The 20,772-nt window shown below is 44.1% G+C and overlaps 1 protein-coding gene across 3 annotated transcripts in view; it reads right to left on the reverse strand.

The window, feature by feature from the left end:
- The window catches only part of UBA6 (ubiquitin like modifier activating enzyme 6), a 93,650-nt gene that overhangs the window by 4,801 nt on the left and 68,077 nt on the right, over positions 1–20,772 (reverse strand). For all 3 annotated transcript variants that reach the window (XM_084857501.1, XM_084857500.1, XM_084857502.1), the window contains 8 exons: positions 18,485–18,613; positions 7,527–7,578; positions 7,369–7,432; positions 5,349–5,418; positions 4,450–4,521; positions 3,437–3,554; positions 1,924–2,117; positions 412–539 (listed from right to left, as the gene is read on the reverse strand). In XM_084857501.1, coding sequence (XP_084713627.1) covers positions 412–539; positions 1,924–2,117; positions 3,437–3,554; positions 4,450–4,521; positions 5,349–5,418; positions 7,369–7,432; positions 7,527–7,578; positions 18,485–18,613 — 827 coding nt within the window. The remainder of the gene's footprint in view (positions 1–411; positions 540–1,923; positions 2,118–3,436; positions 3,555–4,449; positions 4,522–5,348; positions 5,419–7,368; positions 7,433–7,526; positions 7,579–18,484; positions 18,614–20,772) is intronic.

Genomic DNA, 20,772 nt, shown 5'->3' on the forward strand with positions numbered 1-20,772 from the left:
TGTCATATAATAAGAATGGAAAACATTTTTGTATCAAAGGCACGTTGCTGTAACACAATTTTCAATATTTGATGTCATCAATAATTTAAAATGTAGGAGGCTGATAAATGGAGTGCAGCGGGGCTTCCAAAGACCAAGTATAGCAAAAGGTGGGAATGTCCCCTGTGAATTCCCATTCCCAGAGGTGGCAGGTGATCTGCTCGTAACCAAAAGGAGGCGCAATCCTGCATATGACAATTGCCTCCCACCGGCCACCTCAGGAGAATGAACAAATAGACACCGAGCATTTCCTAAAATTTGTCCAATTGCTTAGTTATACAACAATGGCTTTGGATTTCTTCGGGACACTACATATGACACGAGCTGCTTAGAATACACCCCACTTTTAATCCCTTCATTCATGCTATTTACCTTATTTCTGTTTTTCTCACTTCAGCTGTTTCTGTGAAGACAATTATTGGAATGGCCAAGTTGAAAAAGCAGTTCTTGTATGCTTGAAAAGGGTAGCCACCCACTACTTTGATCAATTCCAAAGCAACCTGGAGAGGCGAGGAAATGTAAAAGCTGTAAAAACTTTGAAATACCTCACTGCAAGCATACAGCTATGGGAGCTTTCGCATATTCTGATCTATACAATATGTGACAGGGACAATACGCCACAAAAGACTTGAGTCAGCTTGCAGAAGGGACTCAGTTGCCCAAACATCTGACATGTCTCAGAAGACCCCTTAATTCAGGGGTAGGCTGCAGGTGCCCCATGAGCCCCTCAGTCAGTTCTGTGGTCCCCATCCTGTTTCCCTGCCACTACCAAATTTGTTGCCGCAGTGGCAAATGTAGCAGTGAATTCAGCAGCGGGGATGGGTGGGTGGCCCCTGTGGAGGGGGAGGGGACAATGCAGTGCCCAGAATTTGCCCACCCCTGCCTTAATTCATACACAATTGTGAAGGGAGAAGTGATCCCCACATGAAACTGCAGCAAACACTTCCAGGGTCCCTCTCAAGAAGACACAAGTATTGAGTTTCCAGTAGGTCATTCCTTTCAATGCAGGGATGCACAACCTGGGGCCCCCAAGTTAGCCTGACGACCACCACCCTGACACTGCTGCCAAATTCTCCCCACCACCTGTACTCTCCACTCCCACCTTAAGAGATCCTCACACATATTGCTCTTTTCCTGATGCTGCTAGCAGTGAGGGAAGAGTGATCTGTATCAGGACTGCAGGGGAAGAGGGTGGAGAGAAGGCGCTCTACTCCCTCCTTCAAAGATCCATATACTGATTGCTGGAATTTGTGCATGTGTGTCTGCAGCCCCCAAGCCAGCATCACATGTGGCCCCCGTTGTGCACTCCTGCTTTAACACAAAGGGCCACTTCACACATGAGCTTTCTACCCAAAAGCCACTTCTACGTAGGAATTCAGGTGAAAGTCATGTGGAGTCAGTCACAAGTGATGGTCCCATATGGGTATAATTGACTGTGTGTACGTATACACAGTGTGCACATTTTTAGTATACATTATTATATTTCTAGCCAGACACTTCAAGGTGTTCAGGATAGTATTTATACTACAGTAATAGAGATGGCTGGCCATCATGAAAGAGGATTGGCACCCACTTTTCCCAACTGCTGTTTCAAAATTTATTCCAGACTGTATCTGATATTGTCCCCTGCCTCATACGCCAATATAGCTTAATATGACCTCATATATGTTGTTCGCCACCTCTTTTCTACATCAGTGGAAAAGCAGGACCGAGAATTAAAAGGGAACTGCCTCCTTGTCCTGTGATGTGTCAGGGAATTTTAATTAGCAGAAAAAGCAGCTCCTTCTATCTAATTACCTTTGGCTATTCCAATCCTAACAAAGTGGCTGGTATATATAGTAATTTTATGTTCAAGTCAGAAAAAGCGCATCCACACTCACTCACCAAACCAGACACAGCTGCTGTAGAAGTTGCAATGGCAGGGATAATCTTTCCAGCAATCCGCTTTGTTTTGAGTCTATCTGCTGGTTCAATATTATACATTTTGGCTCGCAAATTGGAAGCTGCTGTTATGAAGTCTATGTGCCCGTTACTGTCGTCATCCTTCTCAAAAGTAAGTTCCTTCATTTGTAAGTCACCTGTTCCGAAACAAAAGTCACTGTTCAGGATGTTTTAGGGATTCCTGGCTGTTTTAGTTTGTTATACTTAAATGCTTACTTTCATTTTCCTCAAGGGAACTGGCGGTTATGGACCGAGGAGAGTGGAAAGGGGGTAAAACTAATGGGACATCAGTAAGGGATGGATAAAGAATGGGAAGCATCCTCACTCTTGAATACGCAAGGGAAGGGTTGAGGAGGATAAAGGAGTTCTTGGAGATTAGCAGGCGGCAAGGGATTTTACTGGAGATGAACAACCTTTTAAAAACTGACTGTCTGCAGAAGAAAGCTACAGCCCCACAATGTGAGAAGAACCGAGATTTCTCAGCTTTTCCTACAGAGGCCTGCCTTTCTGTTACTTCACATAAAATTGGTAAAAACCTAGTTTAAAAATGTAATTCATCCTGAACTCTTCGGATAGACCAAGCTATGAATCGCTAACACTGCACAAACCATCTAATAAGTCATTGGAGTTTAGCCTGTTTCAGACAGGTTTAGCACTCCCCTGTTAAAACCAGGGTTGCAGTTTGGAAGTGCTCCTTTACCTGGTATTACTCCTGGATTTTCAAGTATCGGCTGTGGCCCGGAGTGCTTTGGCCCAGCTCTGACTGCTGTACCAATTGCACCCATTTTGGGGGAAGACAGATGTGGCCACTGTCACACATGCCTTGGCTACATCAAGGTTGGGATACTTGTCACACACTCTACCTGGGGTTATCTGGAAACTGTAACTAGTTCAGAATGTAGCACCTGGATAATCAGGGTCAGTTTCTTGGAGAATATGACTCCTCCTCTATTACCTGCAGTGGCTGCTGGTCTGTTTCCAGACACAATTCAATGTGCTGGCAATCACCTTTAAAGCCCCAAAGAGTTTGTGATCAGGTTACCTAAGGGACAGCCTTATCCTGTATGATCCTACCCATCTATGAAGGTTACTAGGAGAGGCCCACTTGCATGCCTCACCCATCTGAGGTATGGTTGATGGGAACACGTGACAGGGCCCACCCTCTAGAACTCTTGGCCTCAAGATACTCTCACTGCCCTCTCTCCAATGGCATTCTGTGGTCATATTAAAGCTTTTGTTCGTTTGTTTCAAGCAGGTCTTTGGCCTAGGTCAGGGCTGATTTTCTTCTGCTGGCTCTGTTCTCTTTTGTTAGCCCTGAATTTTTATCTGCTGCTTCTTTGCTGCACTTTCATTTTGCTGTATGATTAATGTTCTTATTTTTAATGTTGACATTCACTGCCTTGAATAGTTTTATTTGAAAGGTAAGATATAAATATCTCTAATAACTAATATTCACTTTTTGTAGCTTCATTAGCCAATATGGCAGTCTCCAACTGAAGAACAGCATTCCTTTCATCCTCGCTGCTGACTGGAATAGGATCTGGTTTCCTCACTGTTTCATCTGTTTGTACAACCTGTGAACATTAACAGTAAATAGAGCAAATCTTACTGCATGAATCTTTTTCTGTACAGGAGTCTGATTTATTCATGTACATTGGATGAGATGCTTGCCCCATATTGTATAAATAAAAGCTATCTAGGTAGAACTTTTACAAAATGGAGCCACTGCATAATTTTTAGTTACAGTATCATCTAAAGAAACACGTTTTAGAGGGATATCAAAGCAGCCTATTAACAATGCCTAAAAACCAACAGCACAAAATAAGTAAAAACTCTGATTCCACAATTACAAAACTTAGGGAAGATTTATGTATATTTAGCACACCAGATTCAGTGGATTTCTGTAAATATGGTACTTGGCACCACATGTATATTTAAAGTGCATGCCTCCAATGATTTTTTGAAAACACACTTCCTGAGAGCATACCACTGAAAAAGGAGCTGTGCATTAAAAAATATCAGGTTTATGCTGAAGGGGCAGTCAATTTATTTTTATTCATTTTTAAAAAAGGAAAGTGTGCATACAATATTGCTAAATGAAGTCACTCAAGCTCTTGTCTTCACCCTAGTAGCTCCTAAATGAAATTTTGAAAGACTTATTATTATTATTAATAATAATAATAATAATAAGACATTTATATAATAATTTAACATATTTGACACACCTCACATACAACATCTTGTTATAATCCTTACAACCTAAAAGGCTAAGTCAATACTGAGGGTAGAGGACTGAGATAAAAGAAAGTGACTTACCTAAGGTCACTCAGTAAGTTCATGGCATCTATTAAGATGATATTGGGAAACTAGGTACCAGGCTCGAGAACCTCTGACAAAAGTGCACACGCATAAAGATCACCAAGAAAAGGGGTTGAGTGCAAAAGCATATTATCTAGTTGTCGAACTTACTTTGTTAGAAGGTCGAAACTCTTGAACCTTTAGACTGGAAATTATCCTCAAAATGGTTTCTTCTGACATATCCTTAAAAACAATACCAATTACGAATTGAGCAAAGCCATGAATTAACATTAAGCCAAAAAAAGGTGTGTGCGTGCATGCGTGTGTGTAAATCAACAAGTAAAATGCTAAATAGGAAGAATTCACATGTTTGACAAAGATTTATTAATCTGGTTTACCATGCAATCTTCTTGGTTATGAGCACAGCCTTTACCTCCAAAAACAATGATACAACATATCAGAGTATGGCTCATGAACACTTCCTAGAAAATATTTCTACAACATCTGAGCTTTGTATAGCTCTTACACACATTCCATGTACAATTCCTGTTTTAAAAATCCATGTGAACAAATTATAATAGTTATGCAAAGCTAATGTAATGCAAAGCTGTGTAGCTTTCGCATGAAATACATAAATATACAGATACAGAAAAGCCAGGTTTGCATATATTTTAACTTAAGTATTGCCTACATTTTGCTTTATTAAAATTAGACAAGGGACAGAATGCAAATTTGATTAATTTAGGCAAGATTACAGATTATATTACAACTCAATTTACAGAAAGAAACTGGAAGGGAAAAAAACAGAATATTAGGAAGAATGACTCAGATCATTCAGAGTGGAGAGATATTTGACTCAGAACTGATTCAAAGTGTATCTGGACAGACTGAAGATTCTTGAGAAGATAACCCATGTGCAAAGGAAATACTTCAACCATCATCCTAAAGACTGGATTTTGAAGTACAATTTTCCTCTACCTGTCATAAACATGCTTGACTTCTCAAAGTCTTTTGAAAATTAGCAGGGAAAGCTAAACAGTGCAAGTATTGTCCTCCATCTGGAGGCTTACCTTTTCTGTAAAAGGGATACAGTAAATGACTGCAAATAGTTTTGCTGTACTTAATATGAAGCTGTAGTGCCTGGAAAAACAAGAAATTAGAGTGCTTTTTTACTCCACTTTCCTGCAGTCATGTATTCTGCAAACCTTATTAACAGCAGACCTGAGGGAGAAAAGCTGAATAAGTTCACTAGGTATTCCTCCAGGTAGGAGAGCTGAAAGAGTAGGGAGCAAGCTTGCCTTTGAGTAGATCTGTACCTTGCTTAATTTAGGGTGCAGTCCTATGGGATTTCTGGCTGTTAGATCGAAGCCTCTGAGCTTGGAAGCTTCCAAGAATCCTATGCCCTGCTGGGCTGTTGCACACAGGGCGGGAGGAGGACGGAGGCAATTTCACCTCCTGTTCCTCCTCCTCCCCTGTACCTCGGTAGATGGGCCTCTGAGCCCATCTAGCTCACTTACCAGTGGTGGGTGGGGGTGGGCAACAGAGAGGCCACAGGATTCTGTGGATCCTGGCCTCTTCTCTCCCTTCCCTTCCCCGCCCACTAGAACACCCCCTATTCAACTTCTACAAAGTTGTTTGATGTCGTCATTGCAACCTCGGAAAGCAGCTGGTGCGATTCTTTCCATGATGGCTGTGAGATGGTGGAGGAGGGACCTGATGTCGGATTCATTGATGTCGAGGTTGTAGGAGTGTCTATGGCCTTGGGAGGCGGAATCCTAAATATCCTTTGGTCCCTTGGATGTCTCCCAGGGACCATAGGTTTGCTCTGTTATTTGTTTTAAAAACAGAGGTTCAGAATTGACCCACTCCAGGCAAATTTAACAGAACAAATCTCTTCAGATTACAACTGAACATATATTTTGGCACTACCTAAATTGGTGATGCACAGAACAAAGAAATGTATGATCTTGGCTTAAGGGGCTTATCCATGGACGCTTTAAAAATGGTGAAGAGAAAGGAGTTGGGGGAAGATGAAGGCGCAGAATCAAATGCCTTGACAGAGAAGGATGCTGTACAAGGTACAGGAAGGAGTCTGGCAGAAGTTACAAAGATGGGAGCAGGACAGACAAAAACAGTACAAAGGAGGACAGCAGCTAGTGTGTTTGTAGAGAAAAGAGGAAGTGAAATTAGAGGAAACAACAGAGCTGCAGAGTCACAGGAAGAGATGCAGAGAGATTTATTTAGGAACTTGAAATGTGTATGAAGTGCTAGTATTGCAGAGCAAAGATGCAGGCTGTCTGCACCACCTCTCCTTCCAAATGAAGCAAGAACAGGGACTATGAAGTGCAAGCCCAGGTACTGCTGCTGCAGGAATGCAGAACCAATCAGCAGCACAGACCCTCCAGAGCTTGCTATGGATGACAGAGGGATTGGAAGCACAGTACAAGTGTGCAAGATATGGGTAAGGAGATTACAGAGGAAGGGAGAGAAGGAGTAAGGTGAGAGTTGAGGAGATAGAAATGCACACTAGATACCATCAACCTTGCTCAGGGAATGCTAATATTGGATCTGGAAATTCAAGTTCTCAGTCTGGTTTAGGACTCAATGGGTGTGAATTCAGACTTACATATGAATTTTCATAAGGACATTTTTGAAAACAGCACTTTTATATTAGTAGCTCTTTGTGGCAAATCCCCCAAATTCTGCTTAAAGGCCAAAGCTGGGCTGGAGTTTGGCATGGGAACTTCTAATAAGGAAACGTGTTGGGGTGGGAGGCAGGGACAGCATGAACTTACATATACTGAAGGCAACTCACATGAAATGTCTGACATTTGATGTATGACACATACCTCTGGATCACACCCAAGGAAGTTATACCAAGAGAAAGCAAGTCCCCAATGTACATATTATTTAATGTGGGTGGAGGTGGGATCAGAGATAATTCTAAAGACAGTAAGAGGCCAGAACATCTGATAAAATACTTGTATTAGAATACCAACATTAGATTGGTTCTGTAAGCCCACAAACTTATCATGTAAAGTTTATTTCCCCTCACAATAATGAAGTCTAAAGAGGGACATATTTACTTACAAAGGGTCACTGAAGTCAAATTGTACTGGAAAAGGCGGCCTCTTTGGTGATTGCCAAAACAAACCTGGTGGTTTGAAAGAAAACAAGTTGAAGCTTAAAAGCAATTAAATGAAATGAGACATTAAATCAATGTTTATTTAAATATTTACTGTACTTACTGCCATCTTTTAATCGTGTATCAATGGGAAATGAATGAAGTAACTGAAGGGCCTAGATGAAAAGAAACACTCTTAATATGGTCAGCTAAATGGTGTGTCAGCATTCTATTACATTAATGAAATCCTGGAAACCATTAAGCTGCTCTAAAGCCAAATTATTTTTAACAGAAGGGCAAAAGGCAGTCCCATCACACAAAATACACAACTCCCACCGGAAAACTCCTTCCTATGATAAATAATTATGATCTCAGTATCCAAGATCTGAAGTAACTAAAGCGTATCTAACAAAACAAGTTGACCAGTACTATGGATATAATTTCAGTAGAAAACATTACCTAATACCAGTGAAACGAATGTGATCTTCCCCTAACCTTAAGATTAACAGCTGTGTATTTCACAACTTCCCCTTCATGGATCACTGCCTTGTTGTGGCGAAGGGGCTTGCATAACTCAGTGAAGCCATAAGCTATGCCATGCAGGGCCACCCAAGATGGACAGGTCATGGCAGAGAGTTCTGACAAAATGTGGTCCACTGGAGAAGGAAATGGCAACCCACTCTAGTATTCTTGCCAAGAAAACCCCATGGAACGTATCACAAGGCTAAAAGATATGACGCCGGAAGATGAGCCCCTCAAGTCGGAAGGTGTCCAATATACTACTGGGGAAGAGCAGAGGGTATTTCCAAGTAGCGCCAGAAAGAGGGAAGCAGCTGGGCCAAAGCCGAAAGGACACTCAGCTGTGGATGTGTCTGGTGGTGAAAAGAAAATCCAATGCTGTAAAGAACAATATTGTTTAGGAACCTGGAATGTAAGATCAATGAATCAAGGTAAGCTGGAGGTGGTCAAACATGAGATGGCAAGATTGAACATCGACTTCTTGGGAATCAGCAAACTAAAATGGACAAGCGTGGGCGAATTTAATTCAGGTGACCATTAGATCTGCTACTGTGCGCAAGAAACCCTTAGAAGAAATGGAGTAGCGCTCATAGTCAATAAAAGGGTGGGAAAAGCAGTCCTGGGGTACAATCTCAAAATGATAGAATGATCTCAGTACGAATCCAAGGCAAATCATTCAACATCACAGTAATTCAAGTCTATGCCCCAACCACTGAGGCCAAAGAAGCCGAGGGTGATCGGTTCTATGAAGACCTACAACACCTTCTAGAACTAACACCAAAAAAAGATGTCCTCTTCATCATAGGGGATTGGAATGCCAAAGTAGGAAGTCAAGAAATAACCGGGATAACAGGCAAGCATGGCCTTGGTGTACAAAATGAAGCAGGACAAAGGCTAATAGAGTTTTGCCAAGAGAAAACGCTGATCATAGCAAACACTCTTTTCCAACAGCACAAGAGGCGACTCTACACATGGACATCACCAGATGGTCAATATCGAAATCAGATTGATTATGTACTTTGCAGCCAAAGATGGAGAAACTCCATACAGTCAGTAAAAACAAGACCTGGAGCTGACTGTGGCTCAGATCATGAGCTGCTTCTTGCAAAATTTCAGCTTAAATTGAAGAACGTAGGGAAAACCACTAAACCATTCAGGTATGACCTAAATCATATCCCTTATGAATATACAGTGGAGGTGAGGAATAGATTTCAGGGATTAGACCTGATAGACAGAGTGCCTGAGGAACTCTGGACGGAGGTCCGTAACATTGTTCAGGAGGTAGCAACTAAATCCATCCCAAAGAAAAAGAAATGCAAGAAAGCCAAGTGGCTGTCTGATGAGGCTTTACAAGTAGCTGAGGAAAGAAGGGAAGCGAAAAGCAAGGGAGAAAGGGGAAGATATATCCAACTGAATGCAGAGTTCCAGAGAATAGCAAGGAGAGACAAGAAGGCTTTCTTAAATGAACAATGCAAAGAAATCGAGGAAAACAATAGAATGGGAAAGACTAGAGATCTCTTCAAGAAAATCGGAGATCTCAAGGGAACGTCTTGTGCAAAGATGGGCATGATAAAGGACAAAGAAGGCAGGGACTTGACAGAAGCAGATGAGATTAAGAAGAGGTGGCAAGAATACACAGAAGAACTATACAGGAAAGATCTGAATGTCCCTGATAGCCATGATAGTGTGGTCACTGAACTTGAGCCGGACATCCTAGAGAGTGAAGTCAAGTGGGTCTTAGGAAGCATTAGTAACAACAAAGCTAGCGGAAATGACAGTATTCCAGCTGAGCTATTTAAAATCCTAAAAGATGATGCTGTTAAAGTGCTGCACTCAATATGCCAGCAAATTTGGAACACTCAACAATGGCCACAAGACTGGAAAAGGTCAGTTTACATTCCAATTCCAAAGAAGGGCAACGCCAAAGACTGTTCAAACTATCGTACAATTGCACTCATTTCACATGCCAGCAAGGTTATGTTCAAAATCCTACAAGCTAGGCTTCAGCAGTATGTGAACCGAGAACTACCGGGAGTCCAAGCTGGGTTCTGAAGAGGCAGAGGAACTAGATATCAAATCGCCAACATTCGCTGGATCATGGAGAAAGCAAGAGAATTCCAGAAAAACATCTATTTCTGCTTCATTGACTATGCTAAAGCCTTTGATTTTGAACAAACTCTGGCAAATTCTGAAAGAGATGGGAGTACCAGACCACCTTACCTGTCTCCTAAGAAACCTGTACGAGGGACAAGAAGCAACAGTAAGAACCAGACATGGAACAACCGATTGGTTCAAAATTGGGAAGGAATACGACAAGGCTGCATATTGTCGCCCTGCTTATTTAACTTATATGCAGAGTACATCATGAGAAACGCCGGGGTGGATGAATCACAGGTCAGAATTAAGATTGCCAGGAGAATTATCAACAATCTCAGATATGCAGATGATACCACCCTAATGGCAGAAAGCAAAGAGGATCTAAAGAGCCTCTTGTTGAGGGTGAAAGAGGAGAGAGCAAAAGCTGGTTTGAAACTCAACATTAAAAAAACGAAGATCATGGCATCTGGCCCCATCACTTCCTGGCATATAGAAGGGGAAGAAATGGCAGCAGTGACAGATTTTATTTTCTTGGGCTCCCAGATCAGCGCAGACGGTGACTGTAGCCATGAAATTAAAAGACACTTGCTCCTTGGGAGGAAAGCTATGGCAAACCTAGACAGCATAGTAAGAAGCAGAGACATCACCTTGCCGACAAAGGTCCATCTAATCAAAGCTATAGTTTTCCCAGTAGTAATGTATGGCTGTGAGAGGTGGACTATAAGGAAGGCTGAGCGCTGAAGAATTGATGCTTTTGAACTGTGGTGCTGGAGAAGACTCTTATGAGTCCCCTGGACTGCAAGAAGGTCAAATCAGTCCATCCTAAAGGAAATCAACCCTGAGTGCTCATTGGAAGGACAGATACTGAAGGTCAAATATTTTGGCCACCTAATGCGAAGAGAAAAGTCACTGGAAAAGACCCTGATGCTGGGAAAGACTGAAGGCAAAAGGAGAAGGGGATGGCAGAGGTTGAGATGGCTAGATAGCATCACCGATACAATGAATATGAACTTGAGCACGCTCTGGGAGAGAGCGGAGGACAGGAAGGCCTGGCATGCTACGGTCCATGGGGTCACGAAGAGTAGGACACAACAACTGAACAACATTTCACAACTTGCCTAGTAGCTAGAGGCAACCAGGAAATCCATGCAGGGCAGCAAGTGGACTGCGGATGAAGCATGGATGTCTCCATTCCTCTTCCACCAACCTGCTTGGTTTCCAGGTTGCCTGCTGAGGAAGGTATGCCCTCCTGTCCTTCCTCTGTCAGTCCGATCGCAGGCTAGTAAAAAAGTTAGTATCCTGCAATTTTATGCTGTCCAGGGAGAAGGACTGCAACTATGGTGGGCTTATTTACAAGGCTTGTTTAAGGGGCAGTTAAAGTATATGCCTACGGACAAGGCTATTCGTTCTCATTTTGCTCAGTGGATGGAGGTTATCCAGGAGTGGGTTACCTTCCCAGTTGGTTTGGAAGTGTATAATCTGTGCATGGTGCCCTTCAGTGAGAAGAGCTTCCCCCAATTTTGGGACATAACACAGCTGAATTTTTAAAAATCACAACTTGGAATCCAAGAAAGAAGAAACCGTTAAACTCTGCTGTGGCAGCCAATTCTAAGTATGTGTTAATTAACCCCCCTCCCCCCAAACAGAGACTGCAATAATAAGATAAACTGTAAGTTATATGTATGCCTTTGGGAGGATGGCTGTGTAAGTGTATGGTAAGATGATACTGCTTATATATTTCCTGAGGTTGAGGAATGTCCTCTGGGAGTTACAGGAGAAAAGATATGTTTCTTACCATGAATTTCTGTTCTCCCAAAGTACATTACACCAGACTCTCCTTCTTCCAGAGGATCAATTCTGCATGACACAGCTGTAGGCAGGGACTCCAGGGACATGTCCACTAGTCTGTCTCCTTTTGATTTTTTTTTTTAACCTCTCTTAATTTTATGTGGTTACATTTTCTGAATAGCTACTCGGCACCTCTTGGTACAGTTTTTGCTGACAGCGAGTAGCGGGACAGCTTCTGCTTTTCCAGTTCAGTCTGGGAGGACAGAGCAGCCTCTCCCCTGAAGAAGCTGTTCTAGAAGTTATACCTGCCTGCTGCTCCAGTGGGAGGCAACATCCTGAGGCTGAGGCTCTGGGAATCCCAGAGAACAAAAACTTACAAGAAAAGATTTCAGTTTTCACGTCTAGGCCCAATTCAAAATGCTAGTTTTGACCTTTAAAGCCCCCCAAAGCCTGCATCCCAGTTATTTCAAGAAAGGTCTTCTGTATGAACCCCTCCTGTCAATTAAGATATAAAACAAGTCCCTTCAGTTTCCATCCTACGTTGAAGCCTAATTTGCTATCAAAAGAAGCAGGGCCAACGCGTACCCTGTTTCCCGCCTCCCAGCTGAGCAGAGCAGAGCAGAGCAAGCTGCTCCAGCTGGTCCAGGGACTACAGAAGCAGGCAAGCTCCCAGAGAGCAAGCGACCAGAGCGAGCGACCAGAGCGACCGACCAGTGGGAGCAAACGGGGGTTGGCCAGGGGAGTTGCAGTGGTAGAAGAGACAAAGGAGACAGAGGCTAAGAGCTAAGTGGGTTGCAGGAAGCCCAGAGGGCTGCCCTTTATCCTTCTGATTGGCTGTGAGCTCACCAGGTGCTTCTGAGAACTCCAAATGAATTGGAGGGGTGTGGCCCGAGTACTCCCAGCAGCTGACTGGGCGGGAAGCTTCAGTCTGTTTCCCACCTCCCAGCTGAGCAGAGCAGAGCAGAGCAAGCTGCTCCAGGGACTACAGAAACACGCAAGCTCCCAGAGAGCGAGCGAACAGGGGGAGCAAACAGGAGTTGGCCAGGGGAGTTGCAGTGGTTGAAGAGACAAAGGAGACAGAGGCTAAGAGTTAAGTGGGTTGCAGGAAGCCCAGAGGACTGCGCTTTATCCTTCTGATTGGCTGTGAGCTCACCAGGTGCTTCTGAGAGCTCCAACTGAATTGGAAGGGTGTGGCCTGAGTACTCCCAGCAGCTGACTGGGCGGGAAGCTTCAGTCTGTTTCCCGCCTCCCAGCTGAGCAGAGCAGAGCAGAGCAAGCTGCTCCAGGGACTACAGAAACACGCAAGCTCCCAGAGAGCGAGCGAACAGGGGGAGCAAACAGGAGTTGGCCAGGGGAGTTGCAGTGGTTGAAGAGACAAAGGAGACAAAGGAGACAGAGGCTAAGAGGTAAGTGGGTTGCAGGAATCCCAGAGGGCTGCCCTTTATCCTTCTGATTGGCTGTGAGCTCACCAGGTGCTTCTGAGAGCTCCAACTGAATTGGAGGGGTGTGGCCCGAGTACTCCCAGCAGCTGACTGGGCGGGAAGCTTCAGTCTGTTTCCCGCCTCCCAGCTGAGCAGAGCAAGCTGCTCCAGCTGGTCCAGGGACTACAGAAGCAGGCAAGCTCCCAGAGAGCGAGCGAACAGAGCGAGCGACCAGCGGGAGCAAACAGGAGTTGGCCAGGGGAGTTGCAGTGGTTGAAGAGACAAAGGAGACAGAGGCTAAGAGTTAAGTGGGTTGCAGGAAGCCCAGAGGGCTGCCCTTTATCCTTCTGATTGGCTGTGAGCTCACCAGGTGCTTCTGAGAGCTCCAACTGAATTGGAGGGGTGTGGCCCGAGTATTCCCAGCAGCTGACTGGGCGGGAAGCTTCAGTCGTTTCCCGCCTCCCAGCTGAGCAGAGTAGAGCAGAGCAAGCTGCTCCAGCTGGTCCAGGGACTACAGAAGCAGGCAAGCTCCCAGAGAGCGAGCGAACAGGGGGAGCAAACAGGAGTTGGCCAGGGGAGTTCGGCGGGGGACGTCAAGGGGGAGGCCCCTAACATTTTTTTAAAATTATTTTTATTTTTTATTTTAACTAACTTTTTTCCATTTATTTGTCTTGTAACACACACATTCACACCAGTGGGACTCTGCTTTTAACCTCTACTGAGTAGAGGAGCAGGCACAGGCTACTCTAGAACAATCACAAAGCCAGACACAAAAAGGGAAAAGAGGCCATGGAAGGACAAGACTCTCCAGTGGTGGTGACCTGCAAGGTGTGTGCAATGTTTGTTTTCTTGCCTGAGAACAACATGGCCTACACCTGCAACAAGTGCAAGTTGATCACGCTGCTGGAGGAAAAAGTAAGTGGACTGGAGCAGCGACTGTTGACCCTCCGGGGAATAAGAGAACATGAAGAGTTCTTGGACAGAATGGGGGAACTACAGCAGCAAAGGGCAGACCAGAAGCCTGAAGAGCAACAGCAAGATGAGGCAGTGGGAAATGCTGAGGTGAAGAAAAATGGAATAGAGGATACTCCTTGGAAAAGGGTGACAGTTAGGAGAAGAAGAACTAGACGCCACTCTGTACCAGTGGAAGCAGTGGAGCTGTGGAACCTATTCCAGGTACTTGCGGATGAGACTGGAGGACAGCCTGCAGAGGAAGAATCGCAGGGGAACCTGCATGAGAGTGAGCAAGAGGCTAAAGGTCAGTCAAACAAAGGCGATGAAACCCAGGCCTACAAGAAGAAGAGAAGAGTGGTAGTAGTGGGAGACTCCTTGCTGCGTGGGATCGAGACCCAAGTATGTCGCGAAGACCCATGGACTTGCCAGGTATGTTGTCTCCTGGGAGGACGGATTAGAGTCGTGACTGAAAGGTTGCCTGCACTCATAAAGCCCACTGACAGGTATCCCTTTCTTCTCATCCATGTGGGAACAAATGATACCGCCAAGCGGAGCTACAAAGAGATCACATCAGACTTTGAAGCTTTGGGAAGGAAACTCAAGAACTTTGGGGCCCAGATAGTTTTCTCATCCATCCTTCCAGTAGTTAGAAGAGGGATAGAAAGGGAACGAAAAATACTCTGGGTGAATGACTGGCTACGAAGGTGGTGTCGACGAGAGAGATTTGGATTCTGGGACCATGGGCTATACTTCCTGGAAGATGGGCTGTTGGCTAGGGACGGGTTGCACCTCACAAAGGATGGGAAGAATGTGTTTGGCCACAGCATGAAGAACTTCATCAGGAGGGCTTTAAACTGAATCCTACGGGGAAGGGAGATGTAATGTTGGGAGTAACAATGGACATAGGCGCATGCACTGCAATGGAGAGAACAGCTCTGATAGCACCCAATAATAGTCTTCAGACACATGTAGGAAGAAAGCCAGACTATGAAGCACATGGTCTTCGATGTCTATATACTAATGCCCAGAGTATGGGAAACAAACAGAACCAACTTGAACTCTTAATACAAGAGGGAAATTATGACCTGATAGGTATAACTGAGACTTGGTGGGATGACTCTCATGACTGGAATACAGCAATTGAAGGATATAACTTGTTCAAAAAGAATAGGAGGAACAGAAAGGGAGGTGGGGTTGCACTGTATGTGAAAAATACATATCTCTGCACAGAAATACAGGAGGAGGAGCTTGGTAGCCCCATCAAGAGCATCTGGGTTGAAATAAATGGAGCAAAGAATAAAAGGAACCTGGTGGTCGGAGTCTACTACCGGCCACCCAATCAAGGAGAAGACAAGGATGAAACTTTTGAAAAGTAAATAGCCAATGTTTTAAGGAAGCATGATGTAGTAGTAATAGGGGACTTCAATTTCCCCGATATTTGTTGGGAGACAAATTCTGCAAAACATGGCCCCTCCAGGAAATTCCTGACTTGTGTGGCGGATAACTTCCTCCTACAGAAAGTAGAGGAAGGAACTAGAGGATCGGCTATCCTTGACTTGATCCTAACCAACAGAGATGACTTAGTGGATAATGTAGCAGTTACAGGAACTCTGGGGGAAAGCGACCATGTTATACTTGAGTTCTTGGTTCTAAGGGAAGCAAAAGCCGAGTGTAGTCAAACGCGTACCCTGGATTTTAGGAAAGCTGCTTTTCATAAACTCAGAACAATGATCAGTAAGGTCCCATGGCAAGCGATGCTAGCGAGAAAAGGAGTCCAAGATGGATGGGAGCTTTTAAAAAAGGAAATTCTCAAGGCACAATCACAAGCAATTCCAACAAGAAGAAAAGGTGGAAGACAACAGAAGAAGCCAATGTGGCTTCACAAAAAGCTTAGGGATGACCTGAAAACAAAAAAGGACACATATAGGAAGTGGAAAGAAGGCCAAGTAACAAAGGAAGAGTACAGGCAGATAGCACAGAATTGCAGGGATGGCGTCAGGAAGGCTAAAGCTGAGAATGAGCTGAGGTTAGCAAGGGATGTTAAAAACAACAAAAAGGCTTTCTTCAGCTACGTGCATAGTAAAAGGCAGAGGAAAGAAATGGTGGTTCAGCTGTTAAATAAGGATGGCAAAACGATAACAGATGACAAAGAAAAGGTAGAGGTGCTCAATTCCTACTTTGGCTCAGTCTTCTCTCAAAAGATGGTCTATGACCCCCCTGGCAAAGGCGAAGTACAGGCTGAAGGGGCAGGATTGCAGCTTGAGATGGACAGGCGTATGGTCAAGGAATACCTCATTACTTTGAATGAGTTCAAATCTCCAGGGCCAGATGAACTGCATCCTAGAGTCATAAAGGAACTGGCAGAAGAACTCTCAGAACCGCTGTCTATTCTCTTTGAGAAATCATGGAGGATGGGGGAAGTGCCAGATGACTGGAGGAGGGCTAACATTGTCCCTATCTTCAAAAAGGGTAAAAAGGAGGAACCTGGGAACTATAGACCAGTCAGTCTGACATCAATCCCTGGGAAAATTCTGGAGCAGATCATAAAGCAATCCATCTGTAAGCACCTTGACAACAATGCCGTGATTACTCGAAGCCAACATGGATTTGTCAAAAACAAGTCCTGCCAGACAAATCTGATCTCATTTTTTGACCAAGTCACCTCCCTTGTAGACCGTGGGAATGCTGTAGACATCATATACCTCGACTTCAGCAAAGCTTTCGACAAAGTGCCCCATGATATCCTGATGAGCAAACTAGCTCAAAGTGGGCTAGATGAAACAACGATCCGGTGGATCCACAGTTGGCTACAGAATCGGACTCAAAGAGTGCTTATCAATGGGAACTTCTCAAACTGGGGAGAGGTAACGAGTGGGGTACCGCAGGGCTCAGTCCTGGGCCCAGTGCTCTTCAACATTTTTATGAATGACTTGGAGGAGGAGGTGCAGGGAATGCTGATCAAATTTGCAGATGACACAAAATTGGGAGGGACAGCTAATACTTTGGAAGATAGAAACAAAATTCAAAGTGATCTGGATAGACTGGAGCGCTGGGCAGAAAACAACAGAATGAAATTTAATAGGGATAAATGCCAAGTTCTGCACCTAGGAAAAAGAAACCAAATGCACAGTTACAAGATGGGGGATACGTGGCTCAACCACAGTACAAGCAAGAAGGATCTTGGAGTTGTTGTCGATCACAAGCTGAATATGAGCCAACAATGTGATGTGGCTGCAAAAAAGGCCAATTCTATTTTGGGCTGCATTCATAGAAGCATCGCTTCCAAATCCCGGGAAGTACTAGTTCCCCTCTACTCAGCACTGGTTAGGCCTCATCTGGAGTACTGTGTCCAGTTCTGGGCACCACACTTTAAGAAGGATGCAGACAAACTGGAGAGGGTTCAGAGGAGGGCAACAAAGATGATCAGGGGACTGGAAACAAAGCCCTATGAAGAGACTGAAAGGACTGGGCATGTTTAGCCTTGAGAAGAGAAGACTGAGGGGAGATATGATAGCACTCTTCAAGTACTTGAAAGGTTGTCACAGAGAAGAAGGCCAGGATCTCTTCTTGATCATCCCAGAGTGCAGGACACGGAATAATGGGCTCAAGTTACAGGAAGCCAGATTCCGGCTGAACATCAGGAAAAACTTCCTGACTGTAAGAGCAATATGACAATGGAACCAATTACCTGGGGAGGTGGTGGGCTCTCCCACACTGGAGGCGTTCAAGACGAGGCTGGACAGCCATTTGTCAGGGATGCTCTGACTTGGATTCCTGCACTGAGCAGGGGGTTGGACTCGATGGCCTTGTAGGCCCCTTCCAACCCTACTATTCTGTGATTCTATGGCCTTTTCATTCTCATTCCCCATACTGTGTAATGCTCCACCGAAACCGCCACCCCCCCCCCCCACAGGGTCCCTTCTTTCACAGCAGACAGGAAAATGCTGTTTTTCAAAAGGGGGGTTGACTTTTGATCCATTTCCCCTGCAGTTGCTTATGTAATCCATATTTTGTTTTAATTGGTTTTATTGGTTTCATATGCATTTTAATTGTTCTATTGTACACTGCTTTGGAAACAAAAACTCGCTTAAAAAAAGTGGTTTAAAAACATTTTGGATAAAGAAAAACATTTAAGAAGTGTCTGTTTCTCAAGTTAGCCTGAAAAAAATGCTTTCCTTCCTGTCATCTGCATGTACAAATGGAAAAGAAAGATGTTGTTAACAGAGACACAACTTTACTTTTTCTTTAAATTGTTAACTGTTAACATCAGCCACTGGAATTCAAACAGATCTTGCATGCTCACCTTATGATTAAAATATTTCTCAAATTTTAATCTTGCTAATTCAACACATCGGGGCCAGCTTCTGGGTCTTCTACTGAGGCACTTAATCACTTGGAATGAGCCTTCCAAACTCTCTCCAGACTTTATTCTCTAGAAAAGGAAAAAATAAAGGTAAAAATGGGAAAACCTAGGGCCATGTTACATGTCAGCAAACATGTTAACCACAACAGGATATATTAGTGGAGAGCTATAACAAATCCCAGCTCCCTGCATACAGCTTGACCTGTACAAAACACGCAGTGGAAAATGTGCACTTGCATGTATGTTACATTTTTATACGTAGTATACATGAAACATTTTGTTTTTAACATGTGAAGAGCTAAATAGCTACATTTAAAAAACCAACTGTTATTGGTAATACTGTTGACCAAAACTGTTATTGTCAATTATTCTTTATGGGAACAAAATACCACCCAAGTCACAATTTAATTCCTGCTCTCACTTAAATGGAGGCCAGAAAACTGCAACTATCTAACAGAATAATCCAAAGTGCAGCCATTTAATAGAAGTTTTCCTGTAATTACTTTACACTAACAATGAAACATGGGCAAAGTAGAATGCTGGGCACTTGTAAGAATGAAGCTGCACAGATGCTATTAATTTACCACTATCCAATGTCTTTGAAGCGATTCACAATTACTGGTTCACACTATCACCACAGCCCACTGCGGGTTAATTCACCTGGAGGGTTCCACAACATGCGCTGGCCACCATTTTGAATATGCAAGCTATGGCGGACGTGTGCCATGGCGAGCAAACCCAGGTGGCATGGGCTATGTGAGGGTTAAACAACCCTCAGAAAACACGAGAACAACCCATCTTGCATAACCCCAGTCTGCATGACAAGACAAGCCATGGCATGTGTATACCACAGCTTGCATATTCACAATGGTAGCCGCTGTGGTACCCTGAAGGTAAAGTAAGCCACGGTGGCTTACCACAACAAGGGAATCGGCCCCATAAATTTCAAAATGCCCATTTAACCCCATTTACATTCCATCACTGCCTTGTTGTGGCGAAGGGGCTTGCGTAACTCAGTGAAGCCGTGCTGTGCAAGGCCACCCAAGACGGACAGGTCAAGGTGGAGAGTTCTGACAAAATGTGGTCCACTGGAGAAGGAAATGGCAACCCACTCCAGTACTCTTGCCAAGAAAACCCCATGGAACGTATCACAAGGCTAAAAGATATGACGCTGGAAGATGAGACCCTCAGGTCGGAAGGTGTCCAATATACTACTGGGGAAGAGCAGAGGGAATTTCCAAGTAGCGCCAGAAAGAGTGAAGCGGCTGGGCCAAAGCCGAAAGGACACTCAGCTGTGGATGTGTCTGGTGGTGAAAAGAAAGTCCAATGATGTAAAGAACAATATTGTGTAGGAACCTGGAATGTAAGATCAATGAATCAAGGTAAGCTGGAGGTGGTCAAACATGAGATGGCAAGATTGAACATCGACATCTTGGGAATCAGCGAATTAAAATGGACAACCATGGGCAAACTGAATTCAGGTGACCATTAGATCTACTACAGTGGGCAAGAATCCCTTAGAAGAAATGGAGTAGCACTCATAGTCAACAAAAGGGTGGGAAAAGCACTACTGGGGTACAATCTCAAAAACGATAGAATGATCTCAGTACGAATCCAAGGCAAATCATTCAACATCCCAGTAATTCAAGTCTATGCCCCAACCACTGAGGCCGAAGAAGCTGAGGTTGATCGGTTCTATGAAGACCTACAACACCTTCTAAAACTAACACCAAAAAAAGATGTCCTCTTTATCATAGGGGATTGGAACGCTAAAGTAGGAAGTCAAGAAATAACCAGGATAACAGGCAAGCATGGCCTTGGTGTACAAAATGAAGCAGGACAAAGGCTAATAAAGTTTTGCCAAGAGAACACGCTGATCATAGCAAACACGCTTTTCCAACAGCACAAGAGGCGACTCTATACATGGACATCACCAGATGGTCAATATCGAAATCAGATTGATTATGTCCTTTGCAGCCAAAGATGGCGAAGCTCCATACAGTCAGTAAAAACAAGACCTGGAGCTGACTGTGGCTCAGATCATGAGCGGCTTCTTGCAAAATTTCGGCTTAAATTGAAGAACGTAGGGAAAACCATTAAACTATTCAGGTATGACCTAAATCATATCCCTTATGAATATACAGCGGAGGTGAGGAATAGATTTCAGGGATTAGACCTGATAGACAGAGTGCCTGAGGAACTCTGGACGGAGGTCCGTAACATTGTTC

This window comes from Heloderma suspectum, chromosome 5 (assembly GCF_057233095.1).
Source record: "Heloderma suspectum isolate Gila_16-S chromosome 5, 16-S_ref, whole genome shotgun sequence".
Classification (NCBI taxonomy): Eukaryota; Metazoa; Chordata; class Lepidosauria; order Squamata; family Helodermatidae; genus Heloderma; species Heloderma suspectum.